The 25,171-nt window shown below is 45.8% G+C and overlaps 1 protein-coding gene across 4 annotated transcripts in view; it reads right to left on the bottom strand.

Moving 5' to 3' along the window:
- LOC140190134 (tyrosine-protein kinase Fyn-like) overlaps nucleotides 1–25,171 on the bottom strand; it is a 298,385-nt gene that overhangs the window by 86,089 nt on the left and 187,125 nt on the right. The window contains exon 1 of one of the 4 annotated variants that reach the window (XM_072246640.1): nucleotides 17,459–17,730. The exons of the other annotated variants lie outside the window; for them this stretch is intronic. Coding sequence (XP_072102741.1) covers nucleotides 17,459–17,501 — 43 coding nt within the window. The 5' untranslated portion in view covers nucleotides 17,502–17,730. Of the gene's footprint in view, nucleotides 1–17,458; nucleotides 17,731–25,171 lie in introns of those variants that run through there. 4 annotated transcript variants of the gene reach the window in all.

The raw sequence follows: 25,171 nt of genomic DNA, 5'->3' as shown, positions 1-25,171 counted from the left end.
AGAATTAGGCCATTTGGCCCATCAAGTCTGCTCCATCATTTCATCATGGCTGATCCATTTCCCCTCTCAGCCCCAAACTTCTCCTTTCTCCCCGTAACCGTTCATGCCCTGACTAATCAAGAATCTATCAACCTCTGCTTTAAATATATCCAGTGACTTGGCCTCCACAGCTGCCTGTGGCAACAAATTCCACAGATTCATCACTCACTGGCTAAAGAAATTCCTCCTCATCTCCATTCTAAATGGATGCCCCTCTACTCTGAGGCTGTGCACTGTGGTCTTAGATTCCCCCAGCGCAGGAAACATCCTCTCCACATCCACTCTATTGAAGCCTTTCAACATTTGATAAGTTTCAATGAGATCTCCCCCCCTCCCCAATTCTTCTAAATCCTAGTGAGTACAGGCCCGGAGGCCCGAACATTCTTCATTCGATAAGCCTTTCAATCCTGGAGTCATCTCAAGAACCTCCTTTGAACCCTCTCCAATGGCAACACATTCTTTCTTAGCCAAGGGGCCCAAAACTGCTCACAACACTCAGAGTGAAGCCTCACCAGTGCTTTATAAAGCCTCAACATTTTGATAGCAAACATACCTTAAGTATCCACCGTTGGCAAAAAAGTCTTTCAGGAGGATGTGAAAGGTGATGTCTTTGTCTATTCGTTCACTTACTTCAACACTGAACCGACTCCACAACCTATGGACTCATTTTCAAGGACTCTACAACTGATATTCTCTGTACTATATATTTATTTTCTTATTTGCATGATCTTGTCCGAGGAAGGTGCCCACGTTTGACCGGTCTCTCTCTCTCTCTCTCCCTCTCACTCAATGCTGCCAATGTCTTGGGTCTTGGGCAAGGTTTACTCTTCAGGGTTTGTGGATTGGATTCTGTAGTTCATGTTTCTGGTTTCGGGTTACTCTTTTCTTTGTTGCTATTTTACGCAATTTTGATCAATGCAGACCAGGTCTGTGGCCTGTAGCTAATGCACGACACAGTACGAAGTCAAACTGAATGGAACTAAACTGAAGGTTCCTTAGTTTCGATGAGTCTGTGGTTTGATGCTCGACATTCTGTGTTTCTCACTCGACTTTTGCTGTTTACGTGATTTATTCTTCATTTTTTGCACATTGGGTGTTTGATGTATTCTTTGAAGGGTTCCACAGAGTTTCTTTGTTTCGTGGCTGTCTGTGAAGAAGTTGAATCTCAGGGTTGTATACTGCATACACACTTTGATGATAAATTGTACTCTGAATCTTTGAATGATTTGATTTCAGCTTATTTGTCAATCTGTTTATGTATCAGTTTTCATAAATTATATCATTTTTTAAATTTTCATATAAATCCCTCCATGAAAATGAATCTCAAGTGACATGCACATTCTTTGATAGTAACTTTGAACTTGGAGCCTAATTGTTCCTTTCATGTGGGGTCCTATAGATGATCTGACAGTCCAATAGCTCCACCGGTCGAAAGGAGTTATGCAGGAACAGGTTATGTTGACACTAATTCCGCGGTGGAAGCCCACGGAGATGGGACACAAAGAATGCACCATCTGTTGCACTGTTACTGACTGCCTTCTGTCCTGTTCTACACCACTCCCGTTCGGTATAACACTGAGCCGAGAGCAGCAGAGGACACCCGCAATAACGGCCAACAAATCAACCTGGTCGGTGAGGTAATGTTGCAGTCCTATAACACACTGGTTAGACCATTCTTGGAAAATTCTGTGCACTTCTGGTCACCTCATTGTAGGGAGGAGGGTGCGGCGGGGGGTGGGGGGATTCACCAGGATGCTGCCTGGATTAGAGAGCATATTTTATGAAGCTAGTTTAAGTGAACATAGAACGTAGAACATAGAATAGTACAGCATAGTACAGGCCCTTCGGCCCACAATGTTGTGCCAACCCTCAAACCCTGCCTCCCATATAAGCCCCCACCTTAAATTCCTCCATATACCTGTCTAGTAGTCTCTTAAACTTCACTAGTGTATCTGCCTCCACCACCGACTCAGGCAGTGCATTCCATGCACCAACCACTCTCTGAGTAAAAAACCTTCCTCTAATATCCCCCTTGAACTTCCTACCCCTTACCTTAAAGCCATGTCCTCTTGTATTGAGCAGTGGTGCCCTGGGGAAGAGGCGCTGGCTATCCACTCCATCTATTCCTCTTATTATCTTGTACACCTCCATCATGTCTCCTCTCATCCTCCTTCTCTCCAAGGAGTAAAGCCCTAGCTCCCTTAATCTCTGATCATAATGCATACTTTCTAAACCAGGCAGCATTCTGGTAAATCTCCTCTGTACCCTTTCCAATGCTTCCACATCCTTCCTATAGTGAGGTGACCAGAACTGGACACAGTACTCCAAGTGTGGCCTAACCAGAGTTTTATAGAGCTGCATGATTACATCACAACTCTTAAACTCTAACCCTTGACTTATGAGAGCTAACAACTCATAAGCTTTCTTAACTACCCTATCTACCTGTGAAGCAACTTTCAGGGATCTGTGGACATGTACCCCCAGATCCCTCTGCTCCTCCACACTATCAAGTATCCTGCCATTTACTTTGTACTCTGCCTTGGAGTTTGTCCTTCCAAAGTGTACCACCTCACACTTCTCCAGGTTGAACTCCATCTGCCACTAAGTGAGCTAGCACTTTTCTCATTGGAGCAAAGGAGGATGAGGGGTGACTTGATAGAGGTGTACAAGATTGAGTGGACAGTCAGACTTTTTCCCAGACTGGAAATGCCTCATACAAGGGGGCGCATTTTTAAGGCGATTGATGGGAAGTATAGAGGTGGGGTTATTTTTGCACAGAGCGGTAGGTGTGTGGAACATGCTGCCAAAAGTTCAAAGTAAATTTATTGTCAAAGTACACATACGTCACAATATACAACTCTGATTCATTTCCTCAAGGGCATACTCAATAAATATATAGAATAACCATTTCAGATTCAATGAAAAACCACACCAACTTGTGCATTCAATAAGATAATTAATTAATTTTGTGCAAAAGACAATAAACAGAGTAAATATAAAAAGAAAACAATAATAATAATAATAATAATAAATAATGAGAACATGAGATGAAGAGTCTTTGAAAATGAGTCCATAGGTTGTAGGAATATTTCAATGATAGGGCAAGTGAAGTTGAGTGAAGTTATCTCTTTGGTTCAAGGGCCTGATGATTGAGGGGTAATAACTGTTCCTGAACCTGGTGGCTCAAGTCCTGGGGTTCCCGTACCTTCTTCCTGATGGCAGCAGCGAGAAGAGAGACTGTCCTGGGTGATACATTAGCGACATTCAAGATAGGCACATGGCTGATGGAAAAATGGACAGCTGTGCAGGAGGGAAGGGTTAGATTGATCTTCAGTGGGTCAGGAGGTTGGCACAACATTGTGGGCTGAAAGGACTCACAGCGCTGTAATGTTCTATGTTTAAAGGAGAGGGCAACCTCTTTCTTGACGTCCCCACAAACTGCAAATTGGTATCTAAAAGGAGCAGTGCTGAAGAGAGCAAAATGATGCAGCAAACCCGAGGATGTGGGGTCTGAAACTGATGAGAAATTCCGCATTCTGTACTCTGCGAATAGTAAATCTAGAGAACGGCTAGATGGTGGGGGGGTGGGGGGTGGTGAAGCAATAACAAAAATCTAGGCAACAACTTGTGAACAACTGAATTCTCTGCATGTAAGGAACATTTTAATTGCTTGTTGCTTCATTAAAGGATGCATGCGATGAGCCACAGGCATCCTGCAGGGATGCCAAATGTCTGTGCGACAACTCAGACTCGGGACAAATTCACTGGTTCAAAGGGAACCTGCCATCCATTGGGACCCACAGATTTTCTCCAGCATGAAGGTAACCCCAAAAAGTACAAACTGGAGATCCCATAAATATCTTTATACAGGGAACAGATAATCAAACATAAAACACAGCTGCAGCAGAATTCACTAAAAAGGACTTACTTATTTTGTACGTGATCTCGGAAAGATCGAGCACAGAAGGAGGAGAGTGGGATTGCACCGGAAGGCCCACCCAAAGTCTTGGGGGCATAGAAACAAAGTTCACCTTTACCAGTCTGACAAGATTCCCCAAACTCAGCCATCATTTATTTTTAAGGCAGTGGGTTAGAAATATGGTGGATTTCAGTTAACTGGGGCACGTCGGGACCAGCACATTTTGGCCCAATTAAGCAGCTGCCCAATTAGCGGCAAGTTTCATGAAAACGTTTTAAAAGATATAAAAAAGACAAATTACTATTTAACTGTAACAAATTATGTATTTAAATGAAATAGAGAACAAATTATATCACTACCAATACTATTACAGTACTATGAACTGTGTATTAGTTCCTAATAGTTATCGACAGAGGAATTCATCCGGGGAACTACAGGTTATGGGGCAAAGGCAGGTAGGTGGAGGTGAGTCTATGGCCAGATCAGCCATGATCTTATTGAATGGCGGAGCAGGCTCGATGGGCCAGATGGCCAACTCTTGCTCCTATTTCTCGTGTTCTTATGTACGCTGGCTGCCGTGTTCTTTTGCAAATGAACAAAATCAGCACAGGCACTGAGTGCAGATAATCAACTGCCTTCATACAATGCTTTCAACAATTGCATCCTCCAACTCTTCATTTTCATTGTAACATTCAAGATGATTGTAGATACCTTCAAATTCTTTGTAGTTCCTAACCTGTGAAACCATTTCATTTTCACTCCTGGCTGTTTCTGGTATCTCCAAGCCTAAATGCTTGAAACTGCAGAGCACAAAACAATTCTGAACTGTCTTATTGCTTATTTCTTGTCACCCTTGGTGACAAAAATCACTGCTTTTTGAACACCATCATTTAACGAACGCTAATTAAAAACGGTTTGCTCTGAGCACAGTGCGGTGTCTAACAGACACACGAGTACATGCAACTGGCGCTAGTTAGAAACTGTTCAGCAACAGACTCCTGTCCCAATTTGGTGGCACAGTGTCCCAAATAAACAAAAGGAATCAAAACAAGTTTCTCAATTAGTTTTTGTTCTTTAAAACTTGGCCTAAGTTGGCAGCTGCCTGGATTAACAAATGGCCCACTCTGCTTAATATCCATTGCAATTAGTTACATCCACTCATTAACCCTCACTAGTTTTTGCACTACTTATGTACTTTTAATGTATATAATTTATAATTTAGTCATTGTCATAGTCATAGTCATACTTTATTGATCCCGGGGGAAATTGGTTTTCGTTACAGTTGCACCATAAATAATAAATAGTAATAAAACCATAAATAATTAAATAGTAATATATAAATTATGCCAGGAAATGTCCAGTACCAGCCTATTGGCTCAGGATGTCTGACCCTCCAAGGGAGGAGTTGTAAAGTTTGATGGCCACAGGCAGGAATGACTTCCTATGACGCTCTGTGCTGCATCTCGGTGGAATGAGTCTCTGGCTGAATGTACTCCTGTACCCAACCAGTACTTTATGTAGTGGATGGGAGACATTGACCAAGATGGCATGCAACTTGGACAGCATCCTCTTTTCAGACACCACTATCAGAGAGTCCAGTTTCATTCCTACAACATCACTGGCCTTACGAATGAGTTTGTTGATTCTGTTGGTGTCTGCTACACTCAGCCTGCTGCTCCAGCACACAACAGCAAACATGATCGCACTGGCCACCACAGACTCGTAGAACATCCTCAGCATCGTCCGGCAGATGTTAAAGGACCTCAGTCTCCTCAGGAAATAGAGACGGCTCTGACCCTTCTTGTAGACAGCCTCAGTGTTTTTAGACCAGTCCAGTTTATTGTCAATTCGTATCCCCAGGTATTTGTAATCCTCCACCATGTCCACACTGACCCCCTGGATGGAAACAGGGGTCACCGGTACCTTAGCTCTCCTCAGGTCTACCACCAGCTCCTTAGTCTTTTTCACATTAAGCTGCAGATAATTCTGCTCACACCATGTGATAAAGTTTCCTACCGTAGCCCTACAGTATATCATTCTGTAATGCGCTATACTGCAGACACAAAACAACAAATTTCACGACACATGTCGGTGGTACTAAACCTGATTCCGGTTCCGGCTCTGGCTCTGAATGGTTTCCTCTGCTGCTTGACATTTTTACCCTTTGGAAAAGATGCTGACTGCCTCCTCTTGGTATGCCTCTCATAATTTTATAAATGACTACCCCTTCCCCCGCCCTCCAGAGTAAACAACCCAGGCCGGTCGTATCTTTCCTTAGCTCATACCCTGTAATCCAGGCAGTATCCTGATAAACTAGGTCCGTACCCACTCTACTACGTCCACAAACAAAATGAACGCTCCAAAACTAATAAGCTAAAAACTTTCTTTACAACCCTGTCTACCCGTGATTTCACTTTCGATGGATTATGGGCCTGTATTCCCAGATGCCTTTGTTCTACTGCACTCCTCAGTGACCAACACCTCACTGGGCCTGCTGGAAGTCACACATGGGTAGGATATACATAGGAAAATGGTAGGGCACTAAGGAATTCTGATAAAGAGGGACGTTGAGGTTCGAGTTCCCCTGAAAGTCGTATCACAATGAGACAAGGTAGTGAGGAAGGTGTAATCCTCGCCTTCACAGACAAAGATGCGGATTTTAAAAGGTTTTCATTTCACTTAGAGGTAACAGGCCCTCCTAGACCAATGAGGCAGCGCCCCGAAACTGTACCATGTGACCAATGAACCTACTAACCCTGTATATCTTTTGAATGTGGGTATCTTTGGAAACCGGGCACCCTGAGGGAACCCCCACAGTCACGGGGAGAACGTTGACACTGAGTTACTGGCGCTGTCGTGGTGTAACGCTAAACGCTACTGTGTCACTACGGTTCCAGCTTGACAATACTCTTGTTTAGACCACAATTAGAGTATTGTGTGCAAGCTCTAGTTACGCCTTATCATTCAGATGATCTTCTGATGTTTGGCAGACTTCCTGTGCCCAAATTGACTATGTAGAATTTATCTTTTTGAAGCGTAATCAGAACCTGAATCGGAATCAGACCCAGGTTTATTACCACTGACGTACGCTGCAAAGTTTATCGTTTTGCAGTGGTGGTACAGTGCAATACATTAAAAAAAACAATAAATTACAATAAGATGCATATCTAGAGTACAACACACACAAAGTGCTAGAGGAACTCAGCAGGCCAGGCAGCGTCTATGGGAGAGAGTACACAGTCAACGTTTCTATGTACTCCTCATCTTTCTTTCTCCAGTCCTGCTGAAAGGTCTCCGCCCAAAATGTCAACTACTTTTTTCCATCAAGGATGCATGGCCCGCCGAACTACTCCAGCATTTTGTGAGTGTTTCTCAGATTTCCAGCATCTGCAGATTTTCTTTTGTTTATATATAGAGTACGCACAGTACTGTGCAAATGTCTGAGGCACATATATATATATAGCCAGGGCGTCTCAGACTTTAGCATATTACTGTATTTGTCAACGTGGAGCAGAGAGCGAGTTTGCAACTCTGGCAGGAGAAACAGCAAGGTTATTTGATTCCAAACAATTGAGTTGTGATCACTACAGAATGCCTCTCTGGTGCTTCCCGCTCCCTCCCCCTTTTCCCAACCATGATTCCCCTCTCCCTGCCCCCTTCCCACTCTCAGTTCATAATAGAGACCCAGATCAGAATCAGGTTTATCATCACTCACATCTGTCATGAAATTTTTTTTTGCGGCAGCAGAACAGTACAATACGTAAAATTACTACAGTACTGAGCAAAAGTCTTAGGCTCGCTAACTATATATATACTGTGTGTGTATATAAATATGTATATGCAATTTATTTAAATTAAGTAGTGCGAGAAGAGAGCAAAAGGTATTGAGGTTGTGTCTGTAGGCTGGTTTTCAGAAATTTGATGGGGGAGGGGAAGAAGCTGTTTTAAAAACTGCTGCATTTCCTACTGTCCAGCAGAGTGCAAAATACTTTACTAACTCAAAAATATTTTGTGAGATCCTGAAGTCACAAAAATCCCAATGGAAAAGGAAGTTCACCACCCAGATAGTGCTCTTTTCTCCATCAGGAAGAAGGTGTGGGAGCCTCAGGACCTGCACCACCAGGTTCAGGAACAGTTATTACCCCTCAACCGTCAGGCTCTTGAACCAAACAGGAGAACTTCACTTGCTCCATCATTGAAATTTTACCTCAGCAAATATATTTAAGACTAGGTTGGATAGATTTTTGCATAGTAGGGGAATGAAGGGTTATGGGGAAGAGGCAGGTAGGTGGAGATGAGTCCATGGCCAGATCAGCCATGATCTTATTTAATGGCGGGGCAGGCTCGATGGGCCGGATGGCCTACTCCTGCTCCTATTTCTTATGTTCTTATGAAATGTTCCCACAACTATGGACTGATTGTCAAGGACTCTTATCTCATGTTCTTGATATTTATTGCTTATGTATAGATAATTAGTTGTTAGTTAAAGCATCCAATGAAGTGGAGTGACCTTAAAAAAGTTCTAAAATGTAAGAAAATGGGAGTAGGAGTAGGCCTTCGGCCCCTCAAACCTAACCTATCATTGAGTGTCTTCATGGTCTGGTGTAGAGTCAAGAGCCATAGAGTCATAGAAACGTACAGCACAGAAACAAGCCCTTTGGCCCATCTAGTCCATGCCAAACCATTTAAACAGCCTACTTTCATTGACCTGCTCTGGGAGCATAGTCCTCCATTCCCCTGCCATCCACGTACCTATCCAAACTTCTCTTAAACATTGATTAGCCATCCACTAATTGCACTGACATCTCGTTCCCCACTCTCACAACCCTCTGAGTGAAGAAGTTTCCCCTCATGTTCCCCTTAAACTTTTCACACTTCACCCTTAACTCGTGACTTTTAGTTGTAGTCCCACCTAACCTCAGTGGAAAAAGCCTGTTTGCATTTACTCTGTCTATATCCCTCATAATTGTGTGTACCTCAATCAAATTTCCCTTCAATATTCTGCATTCTAGGGAGCTCAGACCTATTCAGTCTTTCCTTCTAACTCAGGCTCCCCATTCCCGAATTTTCTCTGCACTCTTCCAACCTTATTTACACTTAGGAGACCAAAACTGCACACAATACTTCAAATTAGGCCTCACCAACGTCATACACAATTTCAACATAACATCCCATCACCTGTATTCAATACTTTCGTCTATGAAGGCCAATGTGGCAAAAACTTTCTTAGCGACCCCACTTATAATAACTGATGGACCTGTATGCCCAGATCCTTTTGTTCTACCGTACTCCTCGGTGACGTACGGTTCACTGTGTCAGACCTACCCTGGCTGGTCCTTCCGAAGTGCAGTCCCTTCCTCTTGTCTGCATTAAATTCCATCTGCCACCTCTCAGCCCGTTCTTCCAACTAGCCCAGGACTGACAGCGAGCTTTGGTAGTCTCCGTCGCCGTCCACTACCCCTAATCTTGGCAAATTTGCTGTTCCAGTTAGTCGCATTATCATCCAGATGGCAAGAATGAAATGCATAGGGAAGTATGAAACTGTAGGAAGTTCTTGTCTCTGCCCAAAACATCACTGGCACGTACGTCGCCACCATTGATAGTGTCTATAGGAGGTACTGCCTCAAGGAGGCAGCATCCATCATCAAAGATTCCCGCCATCTGGGCCATGCCATCTTCTTGCAGCTCCCATTAGGCAGGAGGTACACCCGGTTCAGGGACAGTTACCCTACAACCGTCAGGCTCCTGAACCGGCATGGATAACTTCACCCACCTCAACGTTAAACTGCTTCTACACACTACAGACTCACTTTCAAGCACCCCTTACAACTCATGTTCTCAATATTATTTTTATTTACGCAATAAGTCTTCTTTTGCACGTTGGTCGTTTGTCAGTGCCTATTTATGTATAGGTTTTCACAAGTTCTATTTTAATTTATTTTCAAGAGAATTAATCTCAAGGTAGGATCAGTAACATCCCTATAAATCGTCTGAGAACAAATGCACTTTGAACTATATATAAAACAAATGCAAATTGGTAGCGTCGTGGTGAGCACATCACTTTACAGTACAGGCGACCCAGGCTCAATTCCTGCCACTGCCTGTAAGGAGTTTGTACCTTCTCTCCGTGACCGCGTGGGTTTCCCCCGGGTGCTCTGGTTTCCTCCCACAGTCCAAAGACGTACCGGTTAGTAGATTAATTGGTCATTGTAAATTGCTCCGTGATTAGGCTGGGGTTAAATTGGGGGATTGCTGGGTGGCGCGGTTCAAAGGGCCAGAAGGACCTATTTTGCACTGTATCTCAATCAATAAATAAATAAAAAGATGGTACAGTGATGTGGCTCGTGAACAGCTGCTTCCCTTAAACTACTGAGTTCTTGAATCAACCATCCCAACACTAATCATTACCATTTAGGTCATCTTGCACTACAAGGATTTCATTTTATTTTGTTCTAGTTGTGTTCTTTTTGTGGAAAAATTGCTTATGATTTCTGATTTTTTTTCCCTGTGAATGCTTTTTATGTGAAGCGACAAAGACAAAAGGCCGGAGGAACTCAGCAGGTCAGGGAGCATCTGTGGAAGTGAATGAACAGTCGATGCTTCGGGCCAATTCCCTCCTTCAGCACTGGAAAGGAAGGGGAGAAGAAGAAGGAGGCTGGGAGGAGGGGGAAGGTGACAGGTGAGGTGACGGCAGGTGATAGGTGAGACCCGGCAAGGGGGAAGGTGGGTGGATGGGGAAGTGAGAAGCTGGGAGGTGATGGGTGGAAAAGGCAAAGGGCTGAAGAAGAAGGAATCTGATAGGAGAGGAGAGTGGAGCATGTGAGAAAGGGAAGGAGGAGGGGCACCAGAAGGAGGTGATGGGCAGGAGAGGAGAAGAGAAGGGGTGAGAGGGGAACCAGAATGGGGAATGGAGAAAGGAGGAAGGTGCAGGGTGGAGAAATTCCTGGAAGTTAGAGAAATCAATGTTCATGCCATCAGGTTGGAGGCTACCCAGGTGGAATATGAGGTGTTGCTCCTCCACCCTGAGTGCGGCCTCATTGTGGCAGTAGAGGAGGCCATGGACTTACATGTCGGAGTGGAATTAAAATGGTTGAACCAATTGGTAAACTGGTTCAATATTATCACAGGTACCGAGGCACGGTGATAACTTGGCCTACTTGGTAGTTTAACAGCTGGCACAACACTGTTACAATACCACCGACTCAGTGAATTTCGCCACTGTAAAGAGCTTGTGCATTCTCCCCACGACCGCGTGGGTTCCCCCCAGGTGCTCCAGCTTCCTCCCACACTCCACAGACATACCGGTTGGAAGTTTAATTGATCACAAGGGTGTAATTGGGCACCGTGAGCTCGCTGGGCCAGAAGAGTCTGATACCCTGCTGGATGTGTAACTAAATAAGGAATACTGTTTGTACCGATCAATTCATTGCACAGTACATTGAGGTAGAGCAAGGTAAAACAATAGCAAAATGTAAAATAAAGTGTCACACTTGCAGAGAACGTGAACACCCAGTTGCCACTTTATTAGGTAGATCTGCTCACTAATCGGCCAATCACCTGGCAGCAACTCAATGCATAAAAGCATGCAGACATGGTCAAGATATTCAATTGTTGTTCAAACCAAATATCAGAATGGGGAGGAAATGTGATCTAAGTGACTTTGACCGTGGAGTGATTGTTGGTGCCAGACGGGGTGGTTTGAGTATCTCAGAAACTGCTAATCTCCCGGGATTTTCACGCACAGCAGTTTCTAGACCATTGGAGAAACTAGATATATATATCTAGTGGGCAATAGTTCTGGGGGCAAAAACACCTCGGTAATGAGAGGTCAGAGGAGAATGGCCAGACTGGTTCATGCTGACAGGAAGGTGACAGTAACTCAAATAACCATACGTTACAACAGTGGTGTGCAGAGGAGCATCTCTGAACACACAACACATGGAACCTGGAAGCGGATGGGCTACAGCAGCAGAAGACCATGGACATACACTCTGGTCACTTTGCTCAGTACAGGAGCTAACTAATAAAGTGGCCACTGAGAGTACATTTGAAGGTATTTGGAATTTGCTGTCGTGTGTTGGTCATGGTGCAACACACAACAAAAACAACAACATTCAACAAGTATAAAGAATTTTTTTTTATATAGGCATCCGTTAGTCTTGTGAGACCAGGGATTTGCACCTTGGAAGGTTTCTAGGGCGCAGGCCTGGGCAAGGTTGTATGGAAGACCGGCAGTTGCCCGTGCTGCAAGTCTCCCCTCTCCACGCCACCGATGTTGTCCAAGGGAAGGGCACTAGGACCCATACAGCTTGGCACTGGTGTCGTCGCAGAGCAAAGGTTAAGTGCCTTGCTCAAGGACACAATACGCTGCCTCAGCTGAGGCTCGAACTAGCGACCTTCAGATCACAAGACCAATGCCTTAACCACTTGGCCATGTGTCAACACATAAAGAATTACATACAAAATAAAGTTAGAGTTTAAAGTATAGACATGGACACACTGTATTTAATAACATAATTACTGAGGATTTCTGATTATAATTTATAGTAGATTTTGTCTTGCACTGTACTGCTGCTGCAAAACAACAAAATTTTCAACATATGTCAGTGGTAATAATTCTGACTGTGATGCTGATGTCAGGGCCGAAGGCAGCGGCAAAAGTAATTCAGGTCCATACGGCAGATCCGGAGATGTCTTGTTTACAGTGGAGTGATGCAGAGCAAGTTAGCAATTATGCTTCTTTCACTTTCCAGCCCATGACAAAGTGAGCAATTTTTTTATTTTTGCGGCTTGTTGAGTGGAAATCCACAGAGATTCACAACTCGAGATGCTTCTGCCTCAGGGCTCCTGCCCATGCTGCCGGCTGCCACGGGTTTGTGGCAATTGACCCAGCAATGTCTGGGCTGGTGAAAAGCTCCACGTTTCCTTCCAGAATCTCTTGCCTTTTTAGAGCATTGAATAAGCGAGCTAGCAGCGGACAGGAAAAATGAAAGTGCGGAGGGAACACGGGAATAAGGGAAGCAAAAATATGATTGATCAAAGAAAAGTAGCAACAGGACAACAATCAGAAAAATTCAGGGAAGTGGATGGAAGGGATTGAAAGAAATGCGATTTCCACTTCCAGTAAAAAAAAGATCCCTCTTCTATTCCCCATTCTGCCCTCTTACCTCTTCTCTCCAGTCTATCATCTCCCCCTGGGTCCCCTCCTCCTTCCCTCCTTCCCCTTCTCCAATGGTCAATTCTCCTCTCCTATGATTCCTTCTTCCCCAACCCTTTTATCTTTCCCACCCGCCGGGCTTCATAGAGTCATAAAGTCACAGACTCGTAGAAAAGAACAACACAGAAACAGGCCTTTCAGCCCATCTAGACCATGCCAAATTATTTAAACTGCCTACTCCCATCGACCTGCCCCAGGACCATAGCCCTCCATACCCCTACCATTCATGTCCCTATCCAAACTTCTCTTGAACTCAATGAGCTTAAACTCAACAAATCCAACTCGCATGCACCCCTTGCACTGGCAGCTCATTCCACACTATCACAGCAATCTGAGTGAAGCAATTTCCCCTCATGTTCCCCTTTAAGTTTTCACCTTTCACCCTTAACCCATGACCTCTAATTGTAGTCCCACCCAACCTCAGTTGGAAAACGCCTGCCTGCATTTACCCTATCTGTACCCCTCATAATTTGTATACTTCCATCAAATTTCCCCTCAATCTATCCTCCTTCCCTTCTCCCCACATTTATTATTCTAGTATCTTCACCCTTCCTTTCCAGTCCTGCAGAAAGGTCTCGGCCCAAAACTTTGACTGTTTACTCTTTTCCATAGATGCTGCCTGACCCACTGAGTTCCTCCAGCATTTTGTATGTGTTATCATGGTTAGATGTACAGGATTGAAAATATCAAAGGAGGTCAACATAAACACAAGAGATTCTGTAGGTGCTGGAAATCCAGAGCAGCAGCTTAAAATCAGAGTCAGGTTGAATATCACTGGCATTTGTCAAGTGGCAGCTACATATTGCAACACAGAATCATAAAAACTAAATCACAGCAAGGACGGTCTATGCAAAGGTACAAAGAGTTGACGTTTCTGGCTAAGACCCTTCATCAGGACTCAGCCTGAAACATTGAGAAAAGTTCAACTGTTGACACCTTCATCCAAACAACATCAAGAGGTTCAATTGCCCCCTTTTCTTGTAAAAATAAAGCATAATGAAATACAGTTAAAAACATGTCAGGTCTTGTCAGGGTTCAGCAATGGAGATCGTGGAGATTCGAGAGGGCAGGGTAGAAATGGAACATTTTCTGGATGTATCAGTCATCTGAATACAAGGTCCCACTGCAGTGCAAGACAAATATCCAGATACAAACCCCTCAGTGGGAGTACACTCAATGGCCATTTTATTATGTACACCTATACACCTACTCGTTAATGCAAATATCTCATCAGCCAATCACGTGGCAGCAATTCAATGTATAAAAGCATGCAGACATGGTCAAGAAGTTCAGCTGATGTTCAGACCTAACATCAGTGTCATAACAGGGGGGCACTAGGAGCAGACCCAAATGCAAGACACAGACACTGAAGTACTAGGAACAGGACTTGACCAGAGAGCTGTGACAAGAACACAGACTTGGGCTAGGACATTGACTAGGCAAGCGGGACCGGGATCAGGAACTGGGAACTAGGAGCCTGGGCTTGGACTCCGAGCCAGAGACTGGACAAGGACCCAGAACCTGGGTCTTGACTTGGGCTCGGACCCTGGAACTAGGTGAGGACATGATGTGGCTACAGGACTGGACATGGCTTGGGTTCTTCGAGGTATGGACATAACGAGGCTTGGGCCCTTCGAGGCGAGGACATGATGAGGCTTGGGTTCTTCGAGGTGAGGACATGACGAGGCTTGGGTTCGGACTCCGAGCCAAAGACTGGACAAGGACCCAGAACCTGGGTCTTGACTCAGGCTCGGACTCTGGAATTAGGCGAAGACATGACGTGCTCTTGGGAGACAGGACTAGGCGAGGCTACAGGACAGAACGAGAGATTCCTGGGCAAGACAAGGGAACTCCAGTACAGGACAAGGAAACGCCAGCACAGGACGAAGCATATGGACAGGACCAGAACACGAAGCCTTGACTTGGTACTGAGGAACAGCTGAGCCTTGGACTTGGGACGACAGGAACTTTGGAACCTTGGACTTGGGGCAACAGGAACACAGAACACAGAGCCTTGGTCTTGAGGAGGATAGGGACACAGAGCCTTGGTCTAGAGCACGGGAACATGGAGCCTTGGACTTGAGAGACAGGAACACAGGAACATGGAACATAGAGCCAGGACCCCTCCTTGGGAACAGGACTTAGGGCCAGAACTTGTACACGGAACACAGAGCCGGGACCTCTCCTTGGAAACAGGACTTGGGGCCAGGACTCATATACAGAATGCTGAACACGACGAGATGGTTCCCAACACTAGGTAGCGGCAAACGGCCAGACCTACCTAGCGAAGGCATGGACACAGAGACGGTTCCCAACACTAGGTAGCGGCAAATGGCCAGATCTACCTAACAAAGGCGTGGACACAGAGACAGTTCCAAACAACGAAAGACAGTTCCTTATCTAGGCACAGTAAGGCTCCGGTCTTGCTCCAGCGGTAGAACTTGACAACGATGCAGGCGAGGTTGCAGGCAAGGGAAGAGAACAGTCCAGCCCCTGAAGCTGAACACAGGAGCTGTTTTATGTAGCCAGTCCAAAATGAGAACCCTGTGCCTCAATTAAGGCACCAACAGAACCAGGGAAAACCAGAAAACCTGGAATAAGGATCGATGGACCAGTCTGTGAACCGGAATGCGGACTTCATGGACCGGACTATGACAATCACAATGGGGAAGAAATGTGATCTAAGTGACTTTGACTGTGGAATGATTGTTGGTGTCAGATGGGGTGGTTTGAGTATCTCAGAAACTGCTGATCTCCTGGGATTTTCACACACTGGGATTCCCAAATCCTTTTTTTTATGCCATAGACCCTTACGATTAACTAAGGGGCCCATGGACCCCAGGTTGGGAACCCCTGTGTCTAGAGTTTGCAAAGAATGGTGTGATAAACAAAAAAGACATCCAGTGAGCAGCAGTTCTGTGGGCCAAAACACCCCGAAAATGAGAGAGGCCAGACTGGTTCAAGCTGACAGGAAGGCAACATAATAGGCATCCGTTAGTCTCATGAGACTATGGATTTGCGCCCAGGCAAGGTTGTATGGAAGACCGGCAGTTGCTCATGCTGCAAGTCTCCCCTCTCCACGCCACTGGTGTTGTCCAAGGGGAGGGCAAGGGCCGATACAGCTTGGTACCAGTGTCATCGCGGAGCACTGTGTGGTTAAGTGCCTTGCTCAAGGACACAACACGCTGCCTCGGCTGGGGCTCGGAACTAGCGACCTTCAGATCACTAGACGATGCCTTAACCACTTGGCCACCCGCCAACACAAGGAAGACGACAGCAACTCAAATAATCAGGTGTTACAACAGGGGCCTGTGGAAAGTCTCTGAATGCGGCTGTCTAATGTTGAAGTGGATGGGCTACAGCAGCAGAAGACCACAAACGTACACTCAGGGCCACTCTTTGAGGCACAGGAGGCGTCTAATAAAGTGGCCTCTGAGTGTATAAATATTCCTATTGCTATTTATAGTCATTGCATTGTACTGCTGTCTCAAAACAACAAAGTTCACGATGTACGTCAGAGCTAAACCCGATTCTGATCCTTTTCAAACATCAGAAAACACCCGAGCGGGGAAGAAATGCGACTTTGACGGTGGAGTGATTGTTGCTGCCTGTCAGGGTGGTGTGAGTATCTGCTGACTTCCCGGGATCTTCACGCACAACAGTCTCTGGAAGAGCATCTCTGATCTCCCCCTCCCCCTCCCACTTTCAAATCTCTTACTAACTCTTCCTTCAGTTAGTCCTGACGAAGGGTCTTGGCCTGAAACACCAACTGTACCTCTTCCTAGAGATACTGCCTGGCCTGCTGCGTTCACCAGCAACTTTTATCTGTGTGTTGCTTGAATTTCCAGCATCTGCAGAATTCCTGTTGTCAGCATGTTGAACCTTGAAAGTGGATGGACTGCAGCGAGAGAAGAGAACACCAGTGCCTCATAGAGTAGCTACCCGAGTGGACAGGAAACAGGCAGATGCCAGAGCGATCTCTTCAATAAACACTTTGAAACATTGATCGCTAAGGCCTCTTTCGTCAAGTTAACTACAGAAAGGAACGTGACGACCTTTGTCATTTTAAAGAGGTGGTCTGCACGTAGCCTGGGCTATTCAGTGACAAATTACTTTGAAATTCATGGCAAAAATTATTCCAGTTAAAAAGGGCACTAATCCCTGTAAATGTCTGTTGCTTTTAAAGGATACCAAGACAGAGACCCTGATCATATGAAACCATTTCAGGGCAGATTCAGCGGGGAGCTGGCAGTGACATGGGAGTTGTCAGCAGGTCCACTTACCCCGCAGAGAGTTAACAGTAAATGTGTTGGTGCCCCTGCACATTTCTGCCTGGCTCGGGCAGACTGGTGGCTGGCTTTCAGAGCCTTCGCTGCGTGCTCACTTGTAGATCCATTCCCACTCGCACTCCCCGAACGCTTCTCTCAGTCTCCAGTCCATACAGCGGTCCGCGTGAATTCCAGCACTCCGCTGAATGCTCGGAAGGAAGATGAGGTATTGCTGATGACGAGAGCAGATGGCAAATACCCTTCGCCCAGAGTCTGCAAAGTGCAGGGGATGTGGGGCTGCAACCAGGAAACAGCTGCACTCGCTGACACTGGGAATCCTGCCGGTCCGCACATTGCGAGCGGGAGGAAGCCTGGCTTCACCGCGGCTTCTCTCCTTGTGTGTAACTGGCTGCGAGTCCCAATTGGACACGCAGGAAGAGCCAAGTCGCGGCACAATCTGCTTCAGGTCAGGGACACAGATGCCTGCAGAAACCCCATTGTCTGCGCTGAAAGCCATTTCCGTATTTTAATAAATTACACAAATGTTTGCAGCCACAGATCCGATTTCCTCTCCGGCCCTTACTGTCTGTATGCTTGAATATCAGTGATTAAAACCGAGCACATACCGACCAAGGGTGTTAATTTGAACTCAAATTCTAATGAACAAAGGAGGAAACAGAGACTTTGCGGATTCTGGAAATCCAACGCAACATCACACACAGAATGCTGGAGAAATGAAAGTTTTCTCCACATGGGAGAAATGAAAGTTCCCCTTCACTGGCGAAAGTTTGGAGAACGGGAGAAGAGAGTAGGAGGGATCTTTTCTTGCATAAAACATTGGATCCCATCTGAGACTTGGGTAAAATCATTAATACTCCTCCTGGCCTGATCTCTGCGCCCACACACAAAACATAAAAGAACTATCCAATAGAATTGCTGGTGGGAACTCTCAGTCAACTGATCTGCACAGAAAACGTTACATGCCCTGCCATGTAAACTTGACTATTCCAATCATTTTAAGCAGTTTTATTTGAGATTTTCACTTCAAAACGTTTCTTAATCCTGTCCTGGACCCGTCATATAAATACAATTGCGGAGAAAGCACGACAGTGACTCTATTACCTCAGGAGTCTGCGGAGGTTCTGCATGTCATCAAGAGGCTTGGAAGACTCCTGTCGATGTGCGGTGGAAAGTGTGCTGACTGGATGCATTGCGGCCGGGCAACACACATCAAGGTTGCTGGTAGACGCAGCAGGGCAGGCAGCATCTCTAGGAAGAGGTACAGTCGACGTTTCAGGCTGAGATCCTTTGTCAGAACGGAGGGTGAGGACGCAGTGTCCTGACAAAGGGTCTCGGCCTGAAACGTCGACTGTACCTCTTCCTAGAGATGCTGCCTGGCCTGCTGCGTTCACCAGCAACTTTGATGTGTGTTGCTTGAATTTCCAGCATCTGCAGAATCCCTCGTGTTTGCATTGCGGCCTGGAATGGGAACACCAATGCCTTTGAGCGGAAAACCCTACGTCAGATGGAGAGGATCGAGGAGGGTAAAGAGAAAGCGTGATGGGATAACGGAAAAAGAGGGAGCGTGGGGAAAGAGGAATGGTCACTGCAAGTCAGAGAAATTAATATTCATCCCATCAGGCTGAAGACCACAAAGAATAACAGTGACATTCTGTTTCTCAAATCTGAATCTGGCCTCAAATTACCAATGAACATACTCCAGGCAGCGTGCCATTCTAGTCTCCTCACCTGAGGAAGGATATACTGGCTTTGGAGGCAGTGCGGAAGAGGTTCACCAAGTTGATTCCAGAGATGGGGGGGTTAGACTATGAGGAAATATTGGGTCACCTGGGACTGTACTCGCTGGAATTCAGAAGAATGAGAGGAGATCTTACAGAAACATATAAAATTATGGAAGGGATAGATAAGATAGAGGCAGGAAAGTTGTTTCCACTGGTAGGTGAGACTAGAACTAGGGGACATAGCCTCAAGATTCGGGGGAGTAGATTTAGGACGGAGATGAGGAGGAACTGTTTTTCCCAGAGAGAAGAGAATCTGTGGAATTCTCTGCCCAGTGAAGCAGTGGAAGCTACCTCAGTAAATCTATTGAAGACAAGGTTGGATAGATTTTGCATAGTAGGGGAATGAAGGGTTATGGGGAAAAGGGAGGTGGGTGGAGGTGAGTCCATGGCCAGATTAGCCATGATTTTATTGAATGGTGGAGCAGGCTCGATGGGCCAGATGGCCGACTCCTGCTCCTATTTCTTATGTTCTTATTGTGTGGGATTGGGAAATGGAATTCCAGTGGCTGGTCACTAGGAGATTTGGGCGGTTGTGGTAGACAGTGCGAAGTTGCTCAACCAAACTGAAAACCAGTCTGCGTTTGATGCCATGGACCAATTACCATTAAGCAAGGGGTCCGTGAATCCCAGGACGGGAACCCCTGGTGTAGACGCCACAAGTGAACAGGGAGGGAATGGGAGTAACAGGCACAAAAATGCTGGAGGAGCTCAGTGGGTCAGGGGGCATCTAAGGAAATGAATAAACAGTCAACATTTTGTGCCAAGACCCTTCATCGGGACTGAGAAGAGGTCAGGATAAGAGAGTGGAGGGAGGGATGGGAGGACAAGTTGGCAGGTGATTGATGAGAACCAGGGGAGGGGGAAGGTGGGTGGGTGGGTGAGGGAGGAAGAAGTGAGAAGCCGGAAGGTGGTAGGTGGAAAAGCAAAAGGCTGAAGAAGGAATCTGAGAGGAGAAGAGAGCGGATGGGAGAAAGAGAAGGAGGAGGGGAACCAAAGGGAGGTGATGGGCAGGTGAGAGAGGAGGATTAAGGTGGGAGCCAGAATGGGGAATGGAAAAAGAGAGAAGAGGGAGGGGCAGAGAAAGAAGAAGGGGGAGAAGGGGGAGAAGGGGGAGAAGGGGGAGAAGGGAGAATGGAAGTGAGATATTGGCTGGGTTCCAGTGTTGAAAAGACTTCAAAAGTATTCATTGCCCAGTTTTAGCAGAGCAGGAACACTGGGAGGAACACACTGGCATGTGCTCCAGTGAGTGGGCTGCATCCCCACCTCTGCATCAGGACTCTGGGGTTCAAGGCCCATCTGGGGAGCAGGGGAACAATAATTTTGGTAACACTCCAGCTCACAGTAGCGGCTAATTACTGCAGCATTTCCCGTCAGATGTTGAAACTGGAGCCAGCTTCCGCTCTCAGCTGGACACCTACAGTATCCCTTCATCTCTGGATACTGTTGGCTGAGGAGAAGATTCCGGGCCAGCACTCAGTCCCTGGTTTGAAAACCAATTATTTAATTATCATCATTTTTCTGTTTGCAGCAACTTGCGACTGACTAGTTATCTACCATGCTTCCCACGTTGGCCATGAAGCACTTTGGGTTCATTTATTATCAAAGAATATATAAATTATACAACCTTGAGATTTTTTTGCTTAAAGTCAGATGCAAAGCAAGAAACTCTAAAGAACTCAATTTTAAAAATTAAAGACCAACCCCTAATGCACACTGAGAAAGAGAAAAAAAAACAAATCACACAAACAACAGAAGCAAGCACCAACAGCAGCATTCCAGACCAAATTGAGTCCTTAGTAGGCCCAAAGCCTTGGTATTCAGTTCTTCATATTAGTGGGGCAAATCATCGCAAAATTCACAGATGAAGCATAGAAGCCGGGGTTAGTCTCACAGCTTTAGGGTCTGACCCCACTACGGCGAATCACTCCAGGCCTAGATTTTGCTGCTGAAGAAGCCGTTCTCGACCTCTCCAGATCAGCTCGGTGCCCAGAGTGAAACAACCTCGCCCGACCCTCAGCGTCCTGCCCTTCCAGTCTATACGAGCCGGCGTTTAGATTGTTCAAACAGAGGACTGTACCTTGCATTAGGCCCAGGCTTGGCCGTGGCACATTGCTCCAGGCCTGGAACACCTGACAAGAATGGCTCCATGCAAGTGCGAATCTTTCTTTAAAAAGCCAGATTTGTCCTTTTATCAGTATTTCTCCTGCGGCCAATGTGAAAGAGGCCGCGTGTTCGGTATCTCACATATTCTGCGCCAGCCCATGCCACTCAAGTATTGAGCCATTTGACAGGTTAACCCCCAGTGAATCTACATCACCTCTCCAGGGAGCCAAGAGATTTATCTGTCACGTATACATCGAAACACTAAAACTTATAGTGAAATGCGTAGCTTTGCCTCAGCGACCTACACAGTCTGAGGATACACACAAACAAAATGCTGGAGGAGCTCAGCAGGTCAGGCAGCATCTATGGAAATGAATAAACAGTCGACATTTCAGGCTGAGACCCTTCTTCAGGACTGAGAAAGACGGGGGAAGATGCCAGAATAAAAAGATGGGAAGAAGAGAAGGAGATAGCTGAAAGGTAAGAGGTGAAGCCGGGTGGGTGGGAAAGGTAAAGGGCTGGAAAGGAAGGAATCTGATGGGAGAGGAGAGTGGCTCATGGAAGAAAGGGAAGGCGGAGGGGCACCAGGGGGAGATGATAAGCAAGTGCCAGTAAGAGGTCAGAGTGGGGAACAGAAGAAAAGGGAAAGGAGGAAGGATATTTTTCCACCGGAAGAAGTCAATATTCATACCATCAGGTTGGAGGCTACCCAGACGGAATATAAGGTGTTTCTCCTTCACCCTGAGGGCGGCCTCATCGTGGCCAAAGAGGAGGCCATGGACCAAAATGTCAGAACTGGAAATTAAATTGTTTGGCCACCGGGAAGTTCCGCTTTTGGGGGATTGAGCGGAGGTCTGAGGACGTGCTGGCAGCAGCCCACGTGTGTTGCCAAGCTTCCGGTGCCAACACAGCATGCCCACAACTCACTAAACCTAACCCACATGTGATTGGAATGTGGGAGGAAACTGGAGCACCCGACGGACACAGCGTGAATGTACAAGCTCCTTCCAGGACTGATCGAACTGAACTGAGGTACAGGGAGTTTGCGTGAAATCTTTCTTTCTTTTTTTAAATTAAAATACAGACACTTTGGGCCACGCTGCCCAGCAATCCCCCGATTTAATCCTACCCTAATCAAAGGAACAATTAACCTACCAAACGGTACGTCTTAGGACTATGGAAGGAAATTGGATCATTCGAAGGAGTCCCACACGGTCACCGAAAGTCCGGACAAACTCCTTACAGGCAGCAGGGGGAATTGAACCCAGATTGCTGGTACTGTAAAGCACTGTGCTGATGACTTTGTGGGTTGGGGCTTAATATTCTGTGCTTCTCGCTCATTTTTTTCTGTTTTTGCTGTTTGCGCAATTTGTTTTTTTTTAACGTGTTGTGGGTTTGATGTTTTACTTTGAACGGGTCCCATGGTGTTTCCTGGTTTTGCGGCTGTCTGTGGGAAGATGAATCGCAGGGTTCTGCAATGTAAGCATACTTTGAATCTTTTTGAATTGAATCTTAACCTTACAGATGACACGGTAAAGCATGACGCTAGTCGCCACGGAACTGTGCCTCTTTGGTACTAGCAGCCCAAAGCTGTGCCTCTGCCTCGTTTGCAACACGGTCAGACAAACCAGAGTGACATAGAGCGACAAGGGTCAAATGGGATCAGCTCAATAAACAACCTGGTCAGCATGGGCCAGATGGGCTGAAGGGCCTGTTTCTGTACTGAACATGACCATGATCCACCAGAATTTTGTGGCTCAGCAGCTTCATAAATCCAACAGGAATATTTAAGGCAGAGATTGACAGATTATTGATGAGTCAGGGCGTGAAGGGATACGGGGAGAAGGCAGGACTTTGGGACTGAGAGGGAAATGGATGCCTCTGGGCCTGCACTCACTGGAATTCAGAAGAATGGGGGGCGGATTGCACTGAAACCTATCGAATGTTGAAAGGCCTCGACAGAGTGGACGTGGAGAGGGTGTTTCCTAAGGTGGGGGAGTCTGAGAGCAGAGGGCACAACCTCAGAATAGAGGAACATCCATTTATAATGGAGCTGAGGAGGAATTTCTTTAGCCAGAAGGCGGTGAATCTGTGGAATTCATTGCCACATGTGGCTGTGGAGGCCAAGCCATTGGGTATATCTAGGGGAGAGGTTGATAAATCCTTGATTGATCAGGGCATGAAGGGATACGGGGAGATTGGAGCTGAGAGGGAAAATGGATCAGCCATGATGAAATGGCAGAGCAGACTCGATGGGCCGAATGGCCTGATTCTGCGCCTGTATCACATGGTTGGATCGGTAGGAAACTTCTATCCTTGATTTTTGTAACTTCAAATATTTTTGTCACTTCTCAATGTGTCAACTTGAAATCACCTTCAAGGTGTTTAAAAAGAAATACCAAATATGCGCTGATTACCTGTGGTAGTTATCTATCAAAATACTATCATTCAAAGGCCAGAGAGAGGCTGCATTGTAGTCTGCTAAATATTACTTTGGTTTTTTTTAAATATGTATATTTATCTCTTATATTTACAATACTGTATATAACTAGGGTGCCTCAGACTTTTGCACAGTACTGTAGTAAATTTATGTATTGCACTGTATTGCTGCCACCAAAAAACAAATTTCATGATATATGTGAGTGATGATAAACCAGATTCTGATACGGGTCTCTATTGTGGACTGAGAGTGGGAAGGGGGCAGGGAGAGGGGAATCATGGTTGGGAAAAGGGGAAGGGAGAGAGGGGGGAGTGGGAAGCACCAGAGAGACATTCTGTAATGATCAATAACCCAATTGTTTGGAATCAAATGCCCTTGCTGGTGTCTCAGGGCTGGGTGTGTCTGCACCCCCAGCAACCCCACCCCTGGCACTCCGTCTCTGTCACCTGTCCCACATCCTACCCACGGTGCTCCACCCTCGCCATTCCCAACATCCTTTGCTCCCGTCAGATCAGATCTACAAACTCGTTCTCCGCTCCACATTGACAAATACAGTTCTGTGTAAAAGCCTTAGGCACCGGAGTGATATATATGTGCTGAAGACTCGCACAGTACTGTACATGTCCTCAATACTTGACATATTCCAGTAACACTGAAAACTATCTCCTTAACAAATGCAACACATTTCTTTTGTAGTTGATGGATTTTGATGGCTTTGCACTGATGTCACAAAAAGACACATTTCATGTCATGTCAGTGATAATGAGACGGCATGGTAGCGTAGTGGTTATCACAACACTTTACAGTACCGGGTTCTATTCCGTCGCTGACTGTGAGGAGTTTGTACGTTCTCCCCGTGACCGCGTGGGTTTCCCCACAGCCCAAAGACGTAGCGGTTGGTAGGTTAGTTGGTCATTGTAAATTGCCCTGTGGATTAGGTTTAGGTTAGTAGCTGGGTTAATTAGTCATTGTAAATTGTACTGAGATTAGGTTTAGGTTAGTAGCTGGGTTAATTGGTCATTGTAAATTGTACTGAGATTAGGTTTGAGTTAGTAGCTGGGTTGCTGGGTGGCACAACTCAGAGTGCCAGAATGGCCTGTTCCATGCTGTATCTCAAGAAAGAAGAAATAATCAATCTGATTCTAATTCTGATTCATGAAATCGGTCTGTCTTGGTACATTAGATTATGAGGACATGCAGTCCTCTTTTATTGTCATTGAGTAATGCATGCATTAAGAAATGATACAATATTCCTCCGGTGTGATATCACAGAAACACAGGACAGACCAAGACTGAAAAACTAACAAAAACCACATCATTATAACATATAGTTACAACAGTGCACCAATACCATAACTCGATGAAGAACAGGCCATGGGCACA

Source organism: Mobula birostris, chromosome 29 (genome assembly GCF_030028105.1).
Source record: "Mobula birostris isolate sMobBir1 chromosome 29, sMobBir1.hap1, whole genome shotgun sequence".
Classification (NCBI taxonomy): domain Eukaryota; kingdom Metazoa; phylum Chordata; class Chondrichthyes; order Myliobatiformes; family Myliobatidae; genus Mobula; species Mobula birostris.
Note: the sequence above shows the minus strand (reverse complement) of the source record. Positions and strands in the feature narration are given on the sequence as shown.